Consider the following 18,231-nt stretch of genomic DNA (forward strand, 5'->3'; position numbering starts at 1 on the left):
AGAAATAGGGAATATGAACTCCTCTTTTAGGAAGCTCAGCTATGAAGGGATGAGAAATAGGGCAATAGCTGGAAAGGATAGGGGATCAAAGGAGATAATTTTAAAGATGGGAGATACTAGAGCACAGGTTGTGTGCTGATGGAAGGAGGAGGTTGATGATACATATGAGAGGGGATCATTATAGCAGTGGATCCTGGAAACAGCAAGTGCACAGCAGAAAAGTTAGCCTTTGCTCAAAGCAGAGACAGTTTCTTTTCCATTAGAACCAGAAAGGAGGCAGAGTGATGCAAAGATGAAATTAATTCTTTCTTTCTTTCTTTCTTTCTTTCTTTCTTTCTTTCTTTCTTTCTTTCTTTCTTTCTTTCTTTTTTTTTTTGAGACAGAGTCTTGCTCTGTTACCCAGGCTGGAGTGCAGTGGCGCAATCTCAGCTCACTGCCTTTGCCTTCTGGGTTCAAGCAATTCTCCTGCCTCAGCCTCCCGAGTAGCTGGGACTACAGGCACCCACCACCACGCTCAGCTAATTTTTATATTTTTAGTAGAAACGGGGTTTCACCATGTTAGCTAGGATGGTCTCGATCTCATGACCTCGTGATCCACCCACCTCAGCCTCCCAAAGTACTGGGATTACAGGCATGAGCCACCGCACGCAGCTGAAATTCTTTCTACTTGTTTATAATTGCTCAGTGAAGTGTGAGTTATGGTCATCAGTTGAGATTTCTGGTACAGAGGACTGTAAAAGAAATGTCTTTTTAGTCTTTTTTTTCTAGGTTCTCCATAATGAACATGCATTACTTTTATAATTAGATAAAAGATTACAAAAATTTATATCCTTTGACCCAACAGATTTTGTTCTTTTGCCAAGGAAGAGGAAAAATATTTCTGTACAAATATATTTACGGCCTCCCAAAGTGCTGGGATTACAGGTGTGAGCCACCGCACCCGGCCATTATTTTTATACTTGGAAAAAATCAATGTAATAAAAACAATCATACACTCACCAGTGACCCATCATGCCATTTAATGATTCTTGGAAAAGGTAAACACCATCAACCTTCCTAGCCATTAACCAGATTATTTTCCTGTAATGGTGTTTGTCCCACAGAAACTTGCAGCGGCTCTGGTAATACAGCTCTATATGTTAAAGGGACTGTGCCACTCCATCTTTGCAACAAAATTCTACTTACAGAAACTGTGTTTCTTTGCTGTTTTTTTTACTTGTGTCTATGCTTTTACTTGTCTCTAAGTAAAACACTCCACTAAGCGTGGAGTGAAGAAAGATGTTAGGAATTCTGCAGATGGAGAATAACCATCAAATAGTCTTGCCAACACAGATATCAGATTTATTTCAACATCTAAAACTCAGGTCGCTCTATCTAAAATAATACAGAGCAGAGAGAAGTCACATTTACAGCGTAAACACACAAAATTTCCCAGTATGACATTTTTTTTCTTTAGCCTCCAGACATCTGATTCCTTTTCAAAAGCACACAAATCCTCTCACCCAGCCCAGAGCCACCCAAAAGGGATTTCCATATGGTAGATGTTGCTTAAAATTTGCTAACAGACTTAATGAAGTTACTCCTCTTAACAGGTAGGATTGTGCCTGTTGTCCAACTCATAAATAAAGGATCATACATCACTTCTTTAGATTGTTCCTTAGTTGTAAATCAAAATTTATACCAGAGTGTAACATATCTTTTCTTCTGTTGTTTGAATATGTAATCCGTGCATATTAAAATAGTGCACAGCTGTAGTCAGTGAAAAAGCCTTCCCACCAATGTCCCTCCACAGAGGCAGCCAGCATACCCAATTTCTTGCATATATTTCTAGAGATATTCTATTTATATATAAGCAAATAAGTGGAGCATTCATGAAAAACTTAATAAGACCCTTAAACATCACGTAATATTCTTTATCACTGTATCAAATACATGAAGGATGGTGGTCAGAAAAGCTTATAATGCCAGAAGCCACTAAAAATTGGAGATTAGAAAGAATTTAATATTTTTCTGAAATAGAAGTCTAAATGATTGTGGAAAAGACAATGCTTTAAAAATTGATTTCTATACACATCAGTTGCATTAAAGGAGACATCTAATTGGGTGAGCATATAGAAAAATACTAATCTTTGCTACTGGCTTGTAAATTTTTAATATACTAGACATTTTATGGTTTAGTTTTTTAAAATAGTTTCACTCTCCCAGTCATAAAGTATGCATTGATCTTTAATACATATATATTATATACTATCTATAATATTATTTTATATATTAATATATAGTATATATAAAACATTATATATTATATATAAATATATATTTAAAATTATTTTGTGACCCACAGATGATTGATAGCGGCTTGCCATCCCCCACTTCAGACTCCTCTTTTCTCCAGATTTTTTGCCTATTACAAGGTCAGCAGTTAATGGCTCATAGGTCAAATCAGGCTTGCCACCTATTTTTGTGAATGAAGTTTTATTAGAACACAGCTATGCTTATCCATTTATGTGTTGACTGTAGCTGTTTTCATGCCATAATGACAGGGTTGAGTACTTGTAACACAGGTTGTGTGGGCTGCAAAGCTGAAAATATTTATCTGATCCTTTACATAAAATGTGCCCTGGAGTAAGAAATCTTCATCATGGTAATGAATGAGCAAGAAGCATTAGAGAAAAGAAAACTCAAGAACTGATTTTAAATGTGCAATAACATTATAAGGTATAGAGTATCACATAGGAATATGCAAACTATGTATAAAATCTCTTGGATTTCAGTTATTTCATATGCTTTAGTGTCCACCTAGAAAAAAGTAGGGACACTGCTCTTATGGAGATTTAGAATAAATTAAGGGTGTGGGTACACAAGTACATACATAGCTAAACATGTACGGATTTTCATCTACTTTCATGTATCACTTTTCCAATCCCATCCTTCTTTCCAACATTGCTACAAATTTTATGAATATATATTTATCTGTGCAGCCCAGATTAAAGTACATCTTTAAAGAAGTAAATGTGAAAGAGAAAAGTCTCCAGGAATGAAGAGGGCAATTAAGACTTACTGGGGGCTTGGTCACTATGATATCTGTCACTCCAGGTATTGAGCGTTGATCCAGTGCTATGGCTCACCAGGCTGGTGTGTGCTTCCTTCTCCACCATCATTTCAAAACTACATACCAGGTCAAAGGGGTCAAACTGCAGATAAATAAAATCTAATCTCCTAGGGCACACCAGGGAGAGCCTGTACTCCCGTCGGTACTACCAATGCTGGTAGACAACGTTGGTTGTTCATGTTACTGGAATTTAAAGATGGATAAGGAAATGAATACAAAACCATTGCTTGGATTTATGTTTAACAAAAGATTGCTATTCTACCCCAGTGGTTCCTTAATCACCTTAGGTGATACAGCTTGATATTTACAAGAGTATTTTAAAGCAAAGTAAAAGCAAATAAAGCTGTTTCATTACAACAGTACAACTAAATAGTAAGGATAAAAATTTAACATCAGGCAACAATAGTTGATTTTTTTTTCAATTTGTAGAGAAGAAATACAAATAAAGCTATGTTAACCACCCCTAAGGGTATTTGTGACCTTTGACAACACTGAAAGAAAATATTTATAGTCTGAAACTATGTCTCTCCAGTATTACAGAGTAAATGAAAAATATAATATGGTTAACAAGTTGTACTTTTCACAAGAGGACAAAATTCTTATAGAAGGATTCCGACTTTGCTTTTTCCAAGTCTTACAGAAAGAAAACATTGAAAAAAGTAACAAGAATGGAAAGAGTGGGAAAGTAACAAGAATGGAAAGCACTTCTATAAAACGAAGGCAAAAGGCAAATATTAAAAGTATAAAATTATCTTGAAACATATTTAATATATATATGTATGTGCGTATATACACATATACATTTAAAAGTACATATATTCTTTGTCTTAGAACATTTAATTTGTTTATAACCAGAGTGTAAAAATAAAAATACGTTTTCTTTGGTTTCACAGTAGATGAACATTTAGTAAAGGCAAACTATTCACTCAAATATATTTTGAGCATCCATCATTTGTGAGAATCTCATCTAGGAGTACGGGGTATGTCAGTCAGTGATAAAACAAAACAAAACAAAACCTGTTTTCATGGAACTTACATACTTATTGGAAGACCCAGACAATACATATAAAAAGTTTATTGAGCAGTGTAGTATATCACATGGTGATGCATGCTAAAGAAAAATAGAGCAGCCAGGCACGGTGGCTCACCCCTGTAATCCCAGCACTTTGGGAGGCCATGGAGGGCGGATCACGAGGTCAGGAGTTCGAGACCAGTCTGGCCAACATAGTGAAACCCCGTCTCTACTAAAAACACAAAAAATTAGCCAAGTGTGGTGGTGTGTGCCTGTAATCCCAGGTACTCAAGAGGCTGAGGCAGGAGAATCACGTGAACCTGGGAGGTGACGTTTGCAGTGAGCTGAGATTGCGCCATTGCACTCCAGCCAAGGCAACAGTGTGAGACTCCGTTTCAAAAAAAAAAAAAGAAAAAGAAATGAAAGAAAAATAGAGCAATATAAGAGGGACTGGAAGTCCTCAGGGTTGGAGGGTGGGATTACGATGTTGAAAATGGTGGTTATCCCAGACCTCACAATCAAGAGAAGTACTTTAGGCTTGTGGCTCTTTGGGCAGAGAGAAGAGTCAGCCTTTGAGGCAGGAGTGAGCCAGGTGTTAGAGGCTCGGCCAAGAGGGATCGAGAAAGCTAGCGAGGAGTAATTGGGGACACACTGTTAGGAGATATGGTGGGAGAAGCAATGGGGTGGGTGTGGGATCAGATTATAAGAGACCTTACTTTGAGTGACATGGGAGGGTACTGACCAGATGGGTGACATTTTTGAGTTATGTTTTAAAAAGATCATTCTCACTATATGCAATAACCAAGGTCGGAAACAATGGTGGCTTAAAGATCAGTGTAGTAGCAATGGAAGTTTTGCTTTAGAAATAGACATTTATGATTTTATTAAATACTCTAGGATTTAGATGGAGAGCACAATATTGTTTAATGAAGAAATCCCACCTTTTCACCCATGTATTCAATCAGCAGTTCATGGAAAACTCTCCAAACTGTTTTTACATATGGTCCAGGTTTTCTTAGCTTCCTGCCAATATTTCTGTATTCTGTACATTTTCCATTTGCCTTTCTAGATTTTGGTAGGCTGAGTAACGACCCTCTGAGACACCTAGGTCCAATCCCTGGGATCTGTGAATATTACTTTGCCTGGCAAAAGGAACCATGCAGTTGTGATTAAGTCAAGGATCTGGAGAAGGGGAAATTATCCGGGATTAGTGGCCGGGCCCTAAATATAATCATAAGAGTCCTTATAAGACAGAGGCAAGAAGGTTAGTGAGGGAGAAAACAAGATGAGTATGGAAGCAGCTGTTAAATTGATGCAGCCATGACCGAAGAATGCCTACAGCCTCCAGAAACTGGAAAAGGCAAAGCAATGATTCTCACCTAGAGTCTCCAGAAGGAACCAGCCCTGCTGATGACACGGTGAATTTCCAGATGAAACTGATTTGGGATTTCTGGCCTGCAGAACTGTGAGAGAATAAATACTCATTGTTTTATGCCACAAGATTTGTGATAAACTTGTTATAGCAGCAATGGGAAACTAATACATAGGTCTACTTCCTGCTTCTTCACTCTGCCCTGTGCCCTGGAAAGCTGACCCTGGTGTGCTGCACCAATCAAGCACCTGCAGATTGGAAGTGACAATGGCCAGGATCTACCTAAGGCAGCAGCTTCTATCCAGTGGTGCTAACCCTAGAGCTACAGCTCTCTCTTGGCTTTTGGAAACCACTTCTTCCACTTGCAGCTTCTGGCCGAGGGTAGTGAAAGTTGCTGTAGAGGGATCTTCACTAGCTCTTGTTTGTTTCCTTTATCAATGCCCACACCTTCGTAAAGACAGGCTCTTTATCCAGTTTCTGCTCCAGCATTTAAGGAGGTTAGAAGTTGTCACTCCATCCTAACAACCAGTGAAAACTGAACAAAATGAAAAATCAACAACTCTTAATTGGATCCATCAGAGAATAAGGTTACAGGGTAAACCACTCCCCACAGGTAGGAAAATACAGAAAATATCAGCTTATTGGAGCAGAAACATGCAAGCAGAGACATCCAAGGGAGCAATTAGTGGGGTGGGAAAATTTGAACTGTAATCGATGATTGCTGGAGGCTCAGTCTGACAGTTAAAAACTGTAGGAGATTCCAGTCACAGGTGGCCTCCATACTTTTATGGGTTTTACCTCCAGATCAGTCAGGTTCTCACAGTAAATTTCAGAGAAAAATCCCTTCGTGTTTACATCAGGGAGAGAGGAAAAAGTGCCATTTTAAAATATGGCAGAGCATTCTGTTCCTTTTAACATGGTTTACCCTCCTCTTGTCCTTCCTAAGGAATAGGAGGGGAGTAGAGAAGGAGGAGACTGAGGCACTTGTGAAGATCACAGTTGAAAGTCACTGTCATTAAAAGGTTGAAACCTAATCATATAACTATAGAATGCTTCCACTCCCTTATGCCTGTAGCATGTTACCAACACATGAATTAACACCGATTTATTGGAGTTACTTTTACCCAGTCTTGGCTATCAAAGAAAAATTACAAGGCATACTAACAGGCAAAAATCACAGTTTGAAGAAACAGAGCAAGCATCAGAACCATACTTAGATATGGCAGGTATGTTGAATTACCACACCAGGAATTTTTTGTAAGTCCACAGTTAATATGATAAAGGCTCTAGTGGATGAAGTAGATGACCTGCAAGGACAGATGGGCAATGTAAGTAGAGAGATGGGAATTCTGAGAAGGAATTTGAAATGTTAGAAATCAAAAGCACTGTAACATAAATGAAGAACAACCTTAATGGGCTCATTAGTAGACTGGACTCAGTGGAGAAAACAATCTCTGAGATATATCAATAGAAATGTCTGAAATGGAAAGGCAATGAGAAAAAAGATTGAAAAACTGGAATAGAAGATCTAAGAATTGTGGAATAACTAAAAAAGGTATGATATATACATAATGGGAATACCAAGAGAAGAGAGGAGGAAACAAATATTTTAAGCAACAATGACTGAGAATTTTCCAAAGTTAACGTCAAATACGAAACCACAGAACCAAGATTCTCAGAGAATGCCAAGGAGGATAAATATTTTTAAAAGATACCAAACATATCTATAGCACATGTAAATGGATAATGGCAGGGCATATGTCCCAGAGACAGTGATGATCTGCTATAAACAGAATGTAGAGAGCTTTGGTGTTGGAGGCTGAGGAAACTAGGTCAGGGGATGGCATTATTACTGAGAAATACAGATGTCCTAAATGTGTTCAAGTTCCAAATGCCCAGAAGCAAAGCGCTATCTTCCCTCACAAAATCTGAAACTCCTCTAGTATTTATCTCATTGACAGATACCATCATCTATTTAATTGTACACACCAGAAATCTCCATCTTTTTCAACTCTTATATCCACTACATCACCAAATTACATCATCTTAATCTCTTTAAAATTTCTCAAAACTCCATTTTTTCCATATCGATGAAGGAGATGATGGTGTCATTGACTGAGGTAGAGATAATTGAGGTGAGGCACAGTAAGAAGGACAGGAGGAAAAAAAATAGATGCCATGAAAGCTACAGAGGAGAGAATTTCAAGACAGTAGATCAATAAAGTTAAAGGACACAGAGGAACTGAATAGAATGAAATCTAAAGAGGGCAGTTGAATAGGACGATAAGAAGGTCATTTTACTTTCAAGAGGCTGATAACAGTGCTGATGCCAGAGTTTAGTGAGTTGAGGAGTGAATGTAAATAAGGAAGGGTTCTGTGAATTAAGATTGTCCTTTGAAAAGTTGACAAGGAGATTGTTAAAGTTTTAGAAAATGCAGCAAATTGAGGAAAGGACAACTTAGGATGGTAGACTTGATCAACTGAGAATATGGACCCGGTGGAAAGGAAGCTTCTGATAGGATGATAGAGCCAGTTACACAGATAAAGAATCAATAGACAAATTAGTAGGGTTAACCCTGGAAAAGAAAGGTGATGCTTCCACCCTGGAAGTCACAGAGAAGTTGGGAGGGATGTGAAGAGGAGATACATGAAAATATACTACCATTTTGAGATAGAAGGGAAGGAACCTGAGTGAGTTTGTGTTAGTTTCCATTGAAGAAAAGGGAAAATAGATATTGGAAGCTTGAAATGTAGACATTTTTGGACAACTGCTATGTAAAATGAGCTAGGAAGTCACCCTCTGGATGGGTAAAATAATTAATGAGTAGACTTCAAGGTCCAGTGGAGGGAAAACTAAAATCTTTCAGGCGTGAGTTTTGTGACCACAAATAAGCAACACTGGAGCTGAAGAGAAGTCAATGGCTAATTGGATCTATTAGTGCCCTGGAAGCAAAAATAGCACAATCCAAAGAAGTGTGATTGAAGAGAGTTTTTGTTTTTACTTTTTATTAAAATCAACTTTATTTTTAAGAGCAGTTTAAAGTTCATAACAAAATTGAGAGGAAGGCGTAGGGACTTCCCATGTGTCCCCCTCCCCCAGGTAGGCACAGCCTTCTCCACTGTCAACATTCCACACCACAGTGGTACTTTTGTTACAATTAGTGAACCTACATTGACACATCCCTATCATCCAGAGTCCACAGTTTACATTAAGATTCACTATTGGTGTTGTACATTCAATAGCTTTTGACAAATATATAATGATAAGTATCTACAATTGTAGCATTGTACAGAATAGTTTCATTGACCTAAAAACGCTCTGTTCTCTGCCTATTCATCTCTCTGTGTCCTCTAATTTGCTGTCAATTAGTGATCTTTTTTACCATCTCCATAGTTTTGCCTTTTCTAGAATGTAATAAAGTTGGACTCATATATGTAGTTTTTTTAGATTAAGTTCTTTCACTTAGCAATATGCATTTGTATTTCTTCCATGTTTTTTTCATGGCTTGATAGCTCATTGCCTTTTAGCACTGAAAATACACTATTGTCTGAATGTACTAGAATGTATTTACCTATTTCTTCCTGAAGGACATCTTTGTTGCTTCCAGTTTTGGCAATTATGAAAAAAGCTGCTATAAATATCGATGTACAGGTTTTTGTGTGGTTTTCTACTCATTTGGGTAGAAAGAAGCACAGTAGCTGAACTGTATGGCAAGAGCATGTTTCATTTTATAAGAAACTCTCAAACTGTCTTCCAAACTGGCTGTACCATTTTTCATTCCCACCAGCAATGAATGATTACTGTAGCTTTATAGGAAGTCTTGAAATTGCACAGTGTCAGTCCTCCAGCTTTTTCTCCTTCAATATTGGTTGCCTATTCTGGATCTTTTGACTTTTCATATAAACTTTAGAATCAGTTTGCCAATATCCACAAAATAATTTGTTTGGATTTTGCTTGGGATTGCATTGAATCTGTAAAGCAGGTTGAAAAGACCTGACATCTTGATAATATTGAGTCTTCCTATCCATGAACATAGAATATCTTTCCATTTACTTAGTTCTTGTTTTATTTTATCAGAGTTTTGTAATGTTCTTGTATGTATTTTGTTAGATTTATACTTAAGTATTTCATTGGGGGGTGCTAATGTAAGTGGTATTGTGTTTTTAATTTCCATTTTCACTTATTCATTTCTGGTATATAGGAAAGCAGTGACTTTTTTATATTAATCTTGTGTCTGAAAACCTTGCTGTAATTGCTTATTCATTCCAGGAGGTTTTTATGCTGACTCTTTCAGATTTTCAACATAAACAATTATGTCATCTGAGAACAAAGATAGTTTTATTTCTTTCTTCTCTATCAGTATACCTTTTAAGTCATTTTTTGGTCTTATTGCATTAGCTATGACTTCCACTATGATAATGAAAAGGAGTGTAGAGAGAGAACATCCTTGCTTTGTTTCTGATCTTATCAGGAAAGCTTCTAATTTCTCATCATTATGTATTGTAACTGTAGGCTATTTTACATGTTGTTTATGAAGTTAAGGAAGCTCCCTTCTGTGGCTCATTTACTGGGAGTTTTTATCATGAAAAGAGGTTGAATTTTGTCAGATGCTTTCTCTGCATCTATTGATATGATCATGTCATTTTTACTTTTTAGCCTATTGATGTGATGAAATATATTAATTTATTTCACCCATCAGTCACCACCCCTACATACAAACACTCTTCCTCAGGTTACTGGAATCCTACTTCTACTTAAAGACCAAGATTAAATGCTAAATCTGCTAAGAACTGTATCCACTGTTCCAAAATGGAATTAATTTTCCCTCCTTGCTATTTCCACTTTATATATTACTTTAATTTTGGCATTTGCCGTATACTTTGTGTTTTTTAAAAATATTTGTGTTCACATCTCCCACTAGTTTGAAACTCATTGATTGTACAACCTGGATTTTTTTCCACATTCAGTAACCCCACAACACTTGGGGAAATGCTTGCACGTGGCAGGGTCTCAATAAATATGAGTTGGATTGAACTGCATACTTAGATTTTTATTAAAACAACAATGACACTTTGGGAGGCTGAGGCGGACGGATCACTTGAGGTCAGGAGTTTGAGACCAGCCTGGCCAAAGTGGTGAAACCTCATCTCTACTAAAAATACAAAACTTAGGCTGGGCGTGGTGGCTCACGCCCGTAATCCCAGCACTTTGGGAGGCCGAGGCAGGCGGATCACCTGAAGTCAGGAGTTCCAGACCAACCTAACCAACGTAGAGAAACTCCATCTCTACTAAAAATACAAAAAATTAGCCGAGTATGGTGGCGCATGCCTGTAATCCCAGCTACTTGGGAGGCTGAGACAGCAGAATCGCTTGAACCCGGGAGGCAGAGGTTGTGGTGAGCGAAGATCGTGCCATTGCACTACAGCCTGGGCAACAGGAGCGAAACTCCATCTCAATAAATAAATAAATAAATACATAAATACATAAATAAATTTAAAAAATACAAAAATTAGCCTGGCATGGTGGCGGGTGCCTGTAATCCCAGTTACTCAGGACGCTGAGGCAGGAGAATCGCTTGAACCTGGAAGGCAGAGGTTGCAGTGAACCGAGATCTCCCCACTGCACTCCAACCTGGGTGACAGAGTGAGACTCCATCTCAAACAAGCAAACAAACAAAAGACAGTGATACAAGAATATTCTAAAGCCAATGCCCTTCCAAAATTCACAGCTCTCACTTTCCATAAATTTCCATATCAAAATATGTTTTCCTTACAATTCTAATATATGGCACTTGGCATGTAGCTAAATCTGACAAATCAATGTATGCATATTTTAAAACTTATTTAATACTGGAAACATGAAAACTAACCAGAAAAATAAGCAGTCATGATTGGTTAGATATTCACTGATGTATAAAGATGATGGAAACACTTAGATGTTCTTGCGAAAAGGTAGATGGACTTACTCATTTTAAGAAATGCCCAATATTATACAAAGAAAAATGATTTAAAGCTATTTTCTATCCAAACCTCAAACATTCAGTTGGTTTCAGGCAAACATGGGTATTGAATTAAGGTAATGAAGATTCAAGACAACTTTTTATTTTTATTTTTATTTTATTTTATTTTTTTTGAGACGGAGTCTCACTCTGTCACCCAGGCTGGAGTGCAAGGGTGCAATCTCGGCTCACTGCAAGCTCCGCCTCCTGGGTTCATGCCATTCTCCTGCCTCAGCCTCCTGAGTAGCTGGGACTACAGGCGCCTGCCACCACGCCCAGCTAATTTTTTGTATTTTTAGTAGAGACGGAGTTTCACCGTGTTAGCCAGGATGGTCTCGATCTCCTGACCTCATGATCTGCCTGCCTCAACCTCCCAAAGTGCTGGGATTACAGGTGTGAGCCACCACGCCCGGCCGACACCTTGTTTTTTGCATCTTTGTATCAAGACATAAAAGGATGAATAACACTTGATTTCTACACACAACTTTCTCAAGGTATAGCAGGAACAATGAACATGTATAGACTTCATTAAATATGAGAACTTCTCCACTAGTGGTGTATTCTCTCTGGAAAGACCTGCAGTGTCTTCACAGAGAGGGTAATTTAAGCCTAACTTTGAAGGATACGTAGAATTTTGCTGAGCATGGAAGGAAAATAATTCCAGGTAGAGAAATGGAATGAACAAAGTACAGAGTCTTGAAAATGCTTGGTATATTAAGAGCCCTTCTGTACGGAGCTGATGGAGAATAATGCTGGAAAGGTTGTTTAAGGCAAGATTGTGAAGGTCCATGAAATCCATGCCAAGAAATTTTTAAGTTGTACCATAGAAGATAGGGAGCCATCTGAGGTTGTTTTAATCATCACAGTGACCAAATCTTTTCTAAGTTTTTGACGGCTAATACCAAAAACATCATAGAGGATGAATTCACAAGAGTGGAAGAGTGAGGGCACCAACCAGCCAAGTATTGATCCCTCTGCTCCTCACCATCCACTCCCTATCGTTCTCCAGTAACAGTCTGTAGCAGCCAAATGGGTCCATAAAAACAGACAGAAAATTCAGGGCCCTTCAATTAAATGGATAATTGGATTTCTTCCTCTTTTGTCTTAAAAAGAATATATCAAAAATGGTTATACTTATAAGAATCGCTTTGAAAATAGGGGAGTAAATAAGATGATACTTGTTCAATTCAGCAAATGTGGAGACCAACTATGTGCAAATTCCATGCCAGACGTTGTGGGGGGATATACAGTCACTTAGTCATTCAACTAAAGTTTATCAAGAAACTACACTATTCTAAACAATCTCCTTATTCATGGGATACAACAAGAAGCTAAAGGCATAGTTTTGCAGATCTTGATGCTTACATTCTAGTAAGGACTTCAAATATTAACTAAATTATCCACACAAGTGTATAATTTTTTTAAGTGGCATAAAAATTATGGAGGAATCTTGTAATCCCAGCATTTTGGGAGGCTGAGGTGGGCAGATCACGAGGTCAGGAGATTGAGACCATCCTGGCTAACATGGTGAAACCCCATCTCTACTAAAAGTACAAAACTTAGCCATGCATGGTAGCGCGCCTGTAGTCTCAGCTACTCGGGAGGCTGAGGCAGGAGAATTGCTTGAACCCAGGAGGCAGAGGTTGCAGTGAGCCGAGATCACACCACTGCACTCTGGCCTGGCGACAGAGTGAGATGCCATCTCAAAAAAAAAAAAAAATTATGGAGGAATCTAATTAAGAGTTTCAAATAGGTATAAGACACTCTTTCTGTCATTAGATACTTTTTTTTAATATCAGAAACATGATTTGCAAATAGTTTCTCCCAGTCTGTGGCTTGGTTTTATTTTCTTAACAAGAAAGCAGCAAATTGAGGACTGTACACCTTAGGATGATAGAAGATGTGATCAACTGAGAATATGGATCTGTGGAAAGGAAGCTTCTGATGGCATGATACAGCAAGCTACACAGGAAAGAAAATCGAAAGACAGGTGGGGCGGGTTAACCCTGGAAAAGAAAGGTGGCACTTCCACCCTGGAAAGTGAAAAAGAAGTGTGTATGGGGGTGAGGGAATATGAGGAGAAGATAGATGAAAATATACTAACATTTTGAGATAAAAGGGAAGGAACTTGAGTGAGTTTGTATTAGCTTCCATTGAAGAAGAGGGAAAATAGATATTGGAAGCTTGAAAGGTAGACATTTTTGGACGACTGCTATCTAAAATGAGCTAGGAAGTCTTCTGCGGAGGGGTAAATAATTAATGAGTAACTTCAGGGTCCAGTGGAGGGAAAATTCTGATCTTTCATGTGTGAGTTCTGTGACCAGAAATCTGCAACACTGGAGCTGAAGAGAAGTCAATGGCTGGCTGGATCTAGTAGTCAGTGTCCTGGCAGGAAAATGACACAGTCCAAAGAAGTGTGATTGGAGAGAATTTTTGTTTTCATTTTTTATTAAAATAAACTTGCACAGTGCAGATGTTTATAATTTTAGTGAAGCCCAATTTATCAATTTTTTATTTCATGGATGGTATTGTTGGTGTTGCATATAAAAACTTATTTCCAAACCCAAAGGTATCTAGATTTTTTCCTATGTTATCTTCTGGAGTTTTATAGTTTTACATTTTACATTTAGATATGTGATTTATTTTGAGTTAATATTTGTAAAAGCTGAAAGGTCAGTGTCTTGAGTCACTTTTTTTTTGCATGTGAATGTCCAATTGTTCCAGCACCATATGTTGAAAAGATATTCCTATCCTAGGAAATTTACAATCTAGTAAAGGGTATAAGGCCAGCACACAAATGAATGACTGAAATGACATTTAACTAAGATATGTATCCTAAAGGATGTGTAGAATTGTGCTGAGGAGTGTAAAAGGTGACATTTAAGGTGGATTGTGAAAAGTGAATAAAGTTTTATCATACAGATTGGGCTGAGGAGGAAACAACAAGAACAAAATGACAGGTGAAGAAAGCACAGGGATGTATAGTTTAAGAAACAGAAACAAGTCCAGTTAAGCTAAAGTGTAAAAGTGTATTTTCTGGCAAATACACTGGAAAGACAGATTGTGTAATGTTATGGAAGGCCTTGAATGAGTTTCCTATAATTAGTCATTGAACAACTATTTATTGAGTGCCTACTGCATGCCAGGCACTGTTAACAGCTGCTGGGGACACAGCAGTGAACAATACAGGTACTCTGTCTTACTAGTACCATAAAATCTAGATTGGCATTATATTAATTACAATCTAATAGGAGAAGACAGAGGACAAGGTAGAATATGAGAGGTGATGAGGAAAATTGGGGGAGAAGGCAATGGCTAAAAATAGAGCAGGAAAAGGGTGATGAGAGATTCTGGAGAGAAGCCACTAATTGACAAGGGCTCACCAGGAAAAGACTCTGATTAATATAATATTGAAAGAAGCCCATGGGAAGCAAGAAAGAGCTTTACAGATATCAAAGAAAATGGCATTCCACTCAGAGGGAACAGCAAATACCAAAGCTGTGAGGTAGAAGCATGCTTAATGTGTTCAAGAAACAGCAAGGAAGCCAATGAGGTTGGAAAGAATTGAGTAGGAGGGATATTAGAAACAGATGATGTTAGAGAAATAATAGGGGTATTGAGGGAGGCACAGATGCACAAATCATATGGGCCTTGTAGGCCATGGTAAGGCATTGGATATTCCTTTGAGTAATAATGGTAAGATCAGGAACTTTGAGCAGAGTAGTGACATGATCTGACATATATTTTTAAAGATCACTCTGGCTGCAGTGTTGGGAAGAGTGTCAGAAGGTAAAGATGGCAGCAGGCAAACCTCTTGGGAGGCTGTTGCAGCAGTGAGAAGAAATATAGTGGGGGGATGGTGGGGAGAAATGTCTAGCCCTAGATAGAATTTGATGATAGAGCTGATGGAATTTGTATACAGATTGCATGAGGGCTGTGAGAAACAGAAAAGCCAAGGATGTCTCTAACATCCTCAACAATCAGAAGAAAGGAGTCACCGTTGACTGAGATGAAGAATCATAGGAAGGAGTAGGTTTGGAGACAGAGTATTTAGGAGTGTGGTTTGGGATGTGTCTGTCTCTCCAAGTGAAATATCAAATAAGCATTTAGATGCAGAAGTCTGGAGTAGTAGTTATCAGTGAATGAGTGGTGTGTAAGGCTATGATATAAGGAAGTGAATGTAGAGAAGAAGATAACTTCAAGAACTGAAACTTGGGAGACCCCCAAAATGTAACAGAAAGATAAGGAAAAAACAGAAAAAGATACTCAGACAGAGATACCAGTGAGTTAAGGAAGAGAATCAAGAGAGACTTACAGGAAACCAAGGCAAAGGTATTCAAGAACGCCTTTGTTAAATGCGCCTGGTAGATTAGGTAAAATGAGGACTTAAAATTGACCATTGGATTTAGCAATGTAAAGGTCAATAGAGTCCTTAACAAAAGCTGCTTCCACAGAGTGTCAAGATGAAAGCCTGAAGAAACTAAGTATATGCCGAGCATGGTGGCTCACGCCTATAATCCAAGCACACTGGGAGGCCAAAGTGGGCAGATCACTTGAGGTCAGAAGTTCGAGACCAGCCTGGCCCACATGGTGAAACCCTGTCTCTATTAAAAATGCAAAAAAATTAGCTGAGCGTGGTGGCCACGCCTGTAATCCCAGCCACTCGGGAAGCTGAGGCAGGAGAATCACATGAACCTGGAAGGCGGAGGTTGCAGTGAGCTGAGATCACGCCACAGCATTCCAGCCTGGGTGACAGAGCGAGACTCCATCTCCAAAAAAAAAATAAAAATAAAAATAAAAAAAAATAACATAATTCTTTTGAGGATTTTTACTATAAAGCAAAGAAATAGAACAGCAGATGGAGGAAACTGGAAGTCAGGGGAGGCAGTTTGCTGTTGTTTGTGGGGTGGGTGATATAACAGAGAAAATTCAATGATGTAGGAATGAGAGAAAAAGCAGTGGGAGTGATGTCCTTCCCTAAATGAGAGAGGACAGAAGCTATTATAGTATACAAAAGGAGCAGTGGGCTTAGATAGGGGAACGGGCAGTTTATTAATAGGCTTAAATTTCTAAGCAATAAGAAACCATTACAGTTTTCTGAGTAAGTGTTAAGATTCTTAATAACCCTCATAATCTATATATTCCTTCCCCTTTTACCAAGGGGCAAATCTAGGTACTTAAGAGTATGTCCAAAAATAAATACCAGAAATACAATTATCCCCAAAATAAAATGGATGTCCAGAAAAGTTTAAATAAACCATTGTGTTTATCTCAGCAACTTCTCTTTTGTGTTAAATCAAGATCTTTATGGTGTTTTTGAAAGTTGTTGAAATGTTTTACTTTGAAAATAAACTTTTTGGTACATGAAATCTATTTTTACACACATCTAACCTTTTGAAAATTTATAATGTGATTTATTTTGTATTCCTGTTAAATTTTGCTGAATAGTAATTAAAAATGACCATACCTTGATCACCAATGACCTAACACTATCTCCAACAAAATTAGGAATGTAATGAGTTCAAACCCTTCAGCCTCATCACCTTGTAACAGATTCAGTCACACAGAAATTTAGAGGAAGCTTTAAAACAAATTATATAAAGATAGTTCTTGAAGGAAATTACGTACTCTTGATCATCCATGAAGTAAATTCTGTAATTTGCATTTTTCCAATGGAGAGGAGTAAACAAACAGTAAAGATCAAATATATTAGGATATTTTCTGGTATCTTATCATTGAATTTAATAAACAGATTCCTAGAGGATTTTCAGTATCATATGTATCTAAAACTTTTTTCCACTATGATCAGTAATCAGTTCTTAAATCAGAAAGCGTTTTTCTCCACAGACATGAACGTATTCACACGAAGAAAGAGAACTTCAACCGACCTCTAATATCCAATCTGAAGGATGTAGATGATTTAGCAACCCTAGAAGTTTTGGATGAGGTAAGAATTTTGGTTTAATTAAACTTAGACATTCCAGATGTTTTGTTAATTTATAGAAGACATGGGTATTGGTAGAAGGGGAAGGAATATATAGATTATGATGGTTATTAAGAATCTTAACACTCACTCTGCCCATGTCTCCCATCTGTAAGTCTCATGCTTTCTTTGTCTCTTAGCTTCCTATTATTTCTCTTATCTTCAGTTTTAATCTATGTAACTCAAATTTCCAGATCTTTCCAGCCTAGTGTTCATTTTTGTCTGATGCTCAACTGACAGGGGTGAGGTCCTCGCAGTGTAAGTTGTTAGGCCACAGATCTTCCTTCTTTTTCATTATTTGTGGGAGTCTCAAAGATATGATTTATTGTATTCAAAGAGCAGTCAGCCTATTGTAACCACCATGTGGTGGTCTCCTGCTTTGTCCTCTCCTGTTTCAGCTCTCAGTGGCTGTACCCAGAAACTCTGGGATACCTCAACAGCCTGTCTGTTACCGTGGTCAGTGTTCTTCCTCATGGGATCACAAAACCCTTGTTTCACACAGCTTATCTTTCGGGGGTATTGAATTCTGCTTGGAACTCCTTATTCTAATTATCTCAGAAGTATTTCAAACATTTTTTGTGAAGGTACAGATCCAAGCTATTAAATTCTAGTCTCAGCCTCCTTTCCCCTCACCCTTCTTTATTCCACGTAGTCAGATCATTAGAGAAATAAATGCCCTCTTTTTAGAAGAAGGTCAGGACTTCTGTCCTGCCTGATGAACACCTTTTTATTTTTTTTACACTGCTGATACAT

At 37.9% G+C, this 18,231-nt stretch overlaps 1 protein-coding gene across 14 annotated transcripts in view; it reads left to right on the top strand.

Moving 5' to 3' along the window:
* The window catches only part of MYO3A (myosin IIIA), a 285,436-nt gene that overhangs the window by 122,145 nt on the left and 145,060 nt on the right, over nucleotides 1-18,231 (top strand). For all 14 annotated transcript variants that reach the window (XR_612315.3, XM_008974870.3, XM_003821407.4 and 11 more), the window contains one exon: nucleotides 17,343-17,442. Coding sequence is in view for 13 of the 14 variants with exons in the window: in XM_008974870.3 (XP_008973118.1) it covers nucleotides 17,343-17,442 (100 nt within the window). In the remaining variant the exon portion in view is untranslated. The remainder of the gene's footprint in view (nucleotides 1-17,342; nucleotides 17,443-18,231) is intronic.

Source organism: Pan paniscus, chromosome 8 (genome assembly GCF_029289425.2).
Source record: "Pan paniscus chromosome 8, NHGRI_mPanPan1-v2.0_pri, whole genome shotgun sequence".
Lineage (NCBI taxonomy): Eukaryota > Metazoa > Chordata > Mammalia > Primates > Hominidae > Pan > Pan paniscus.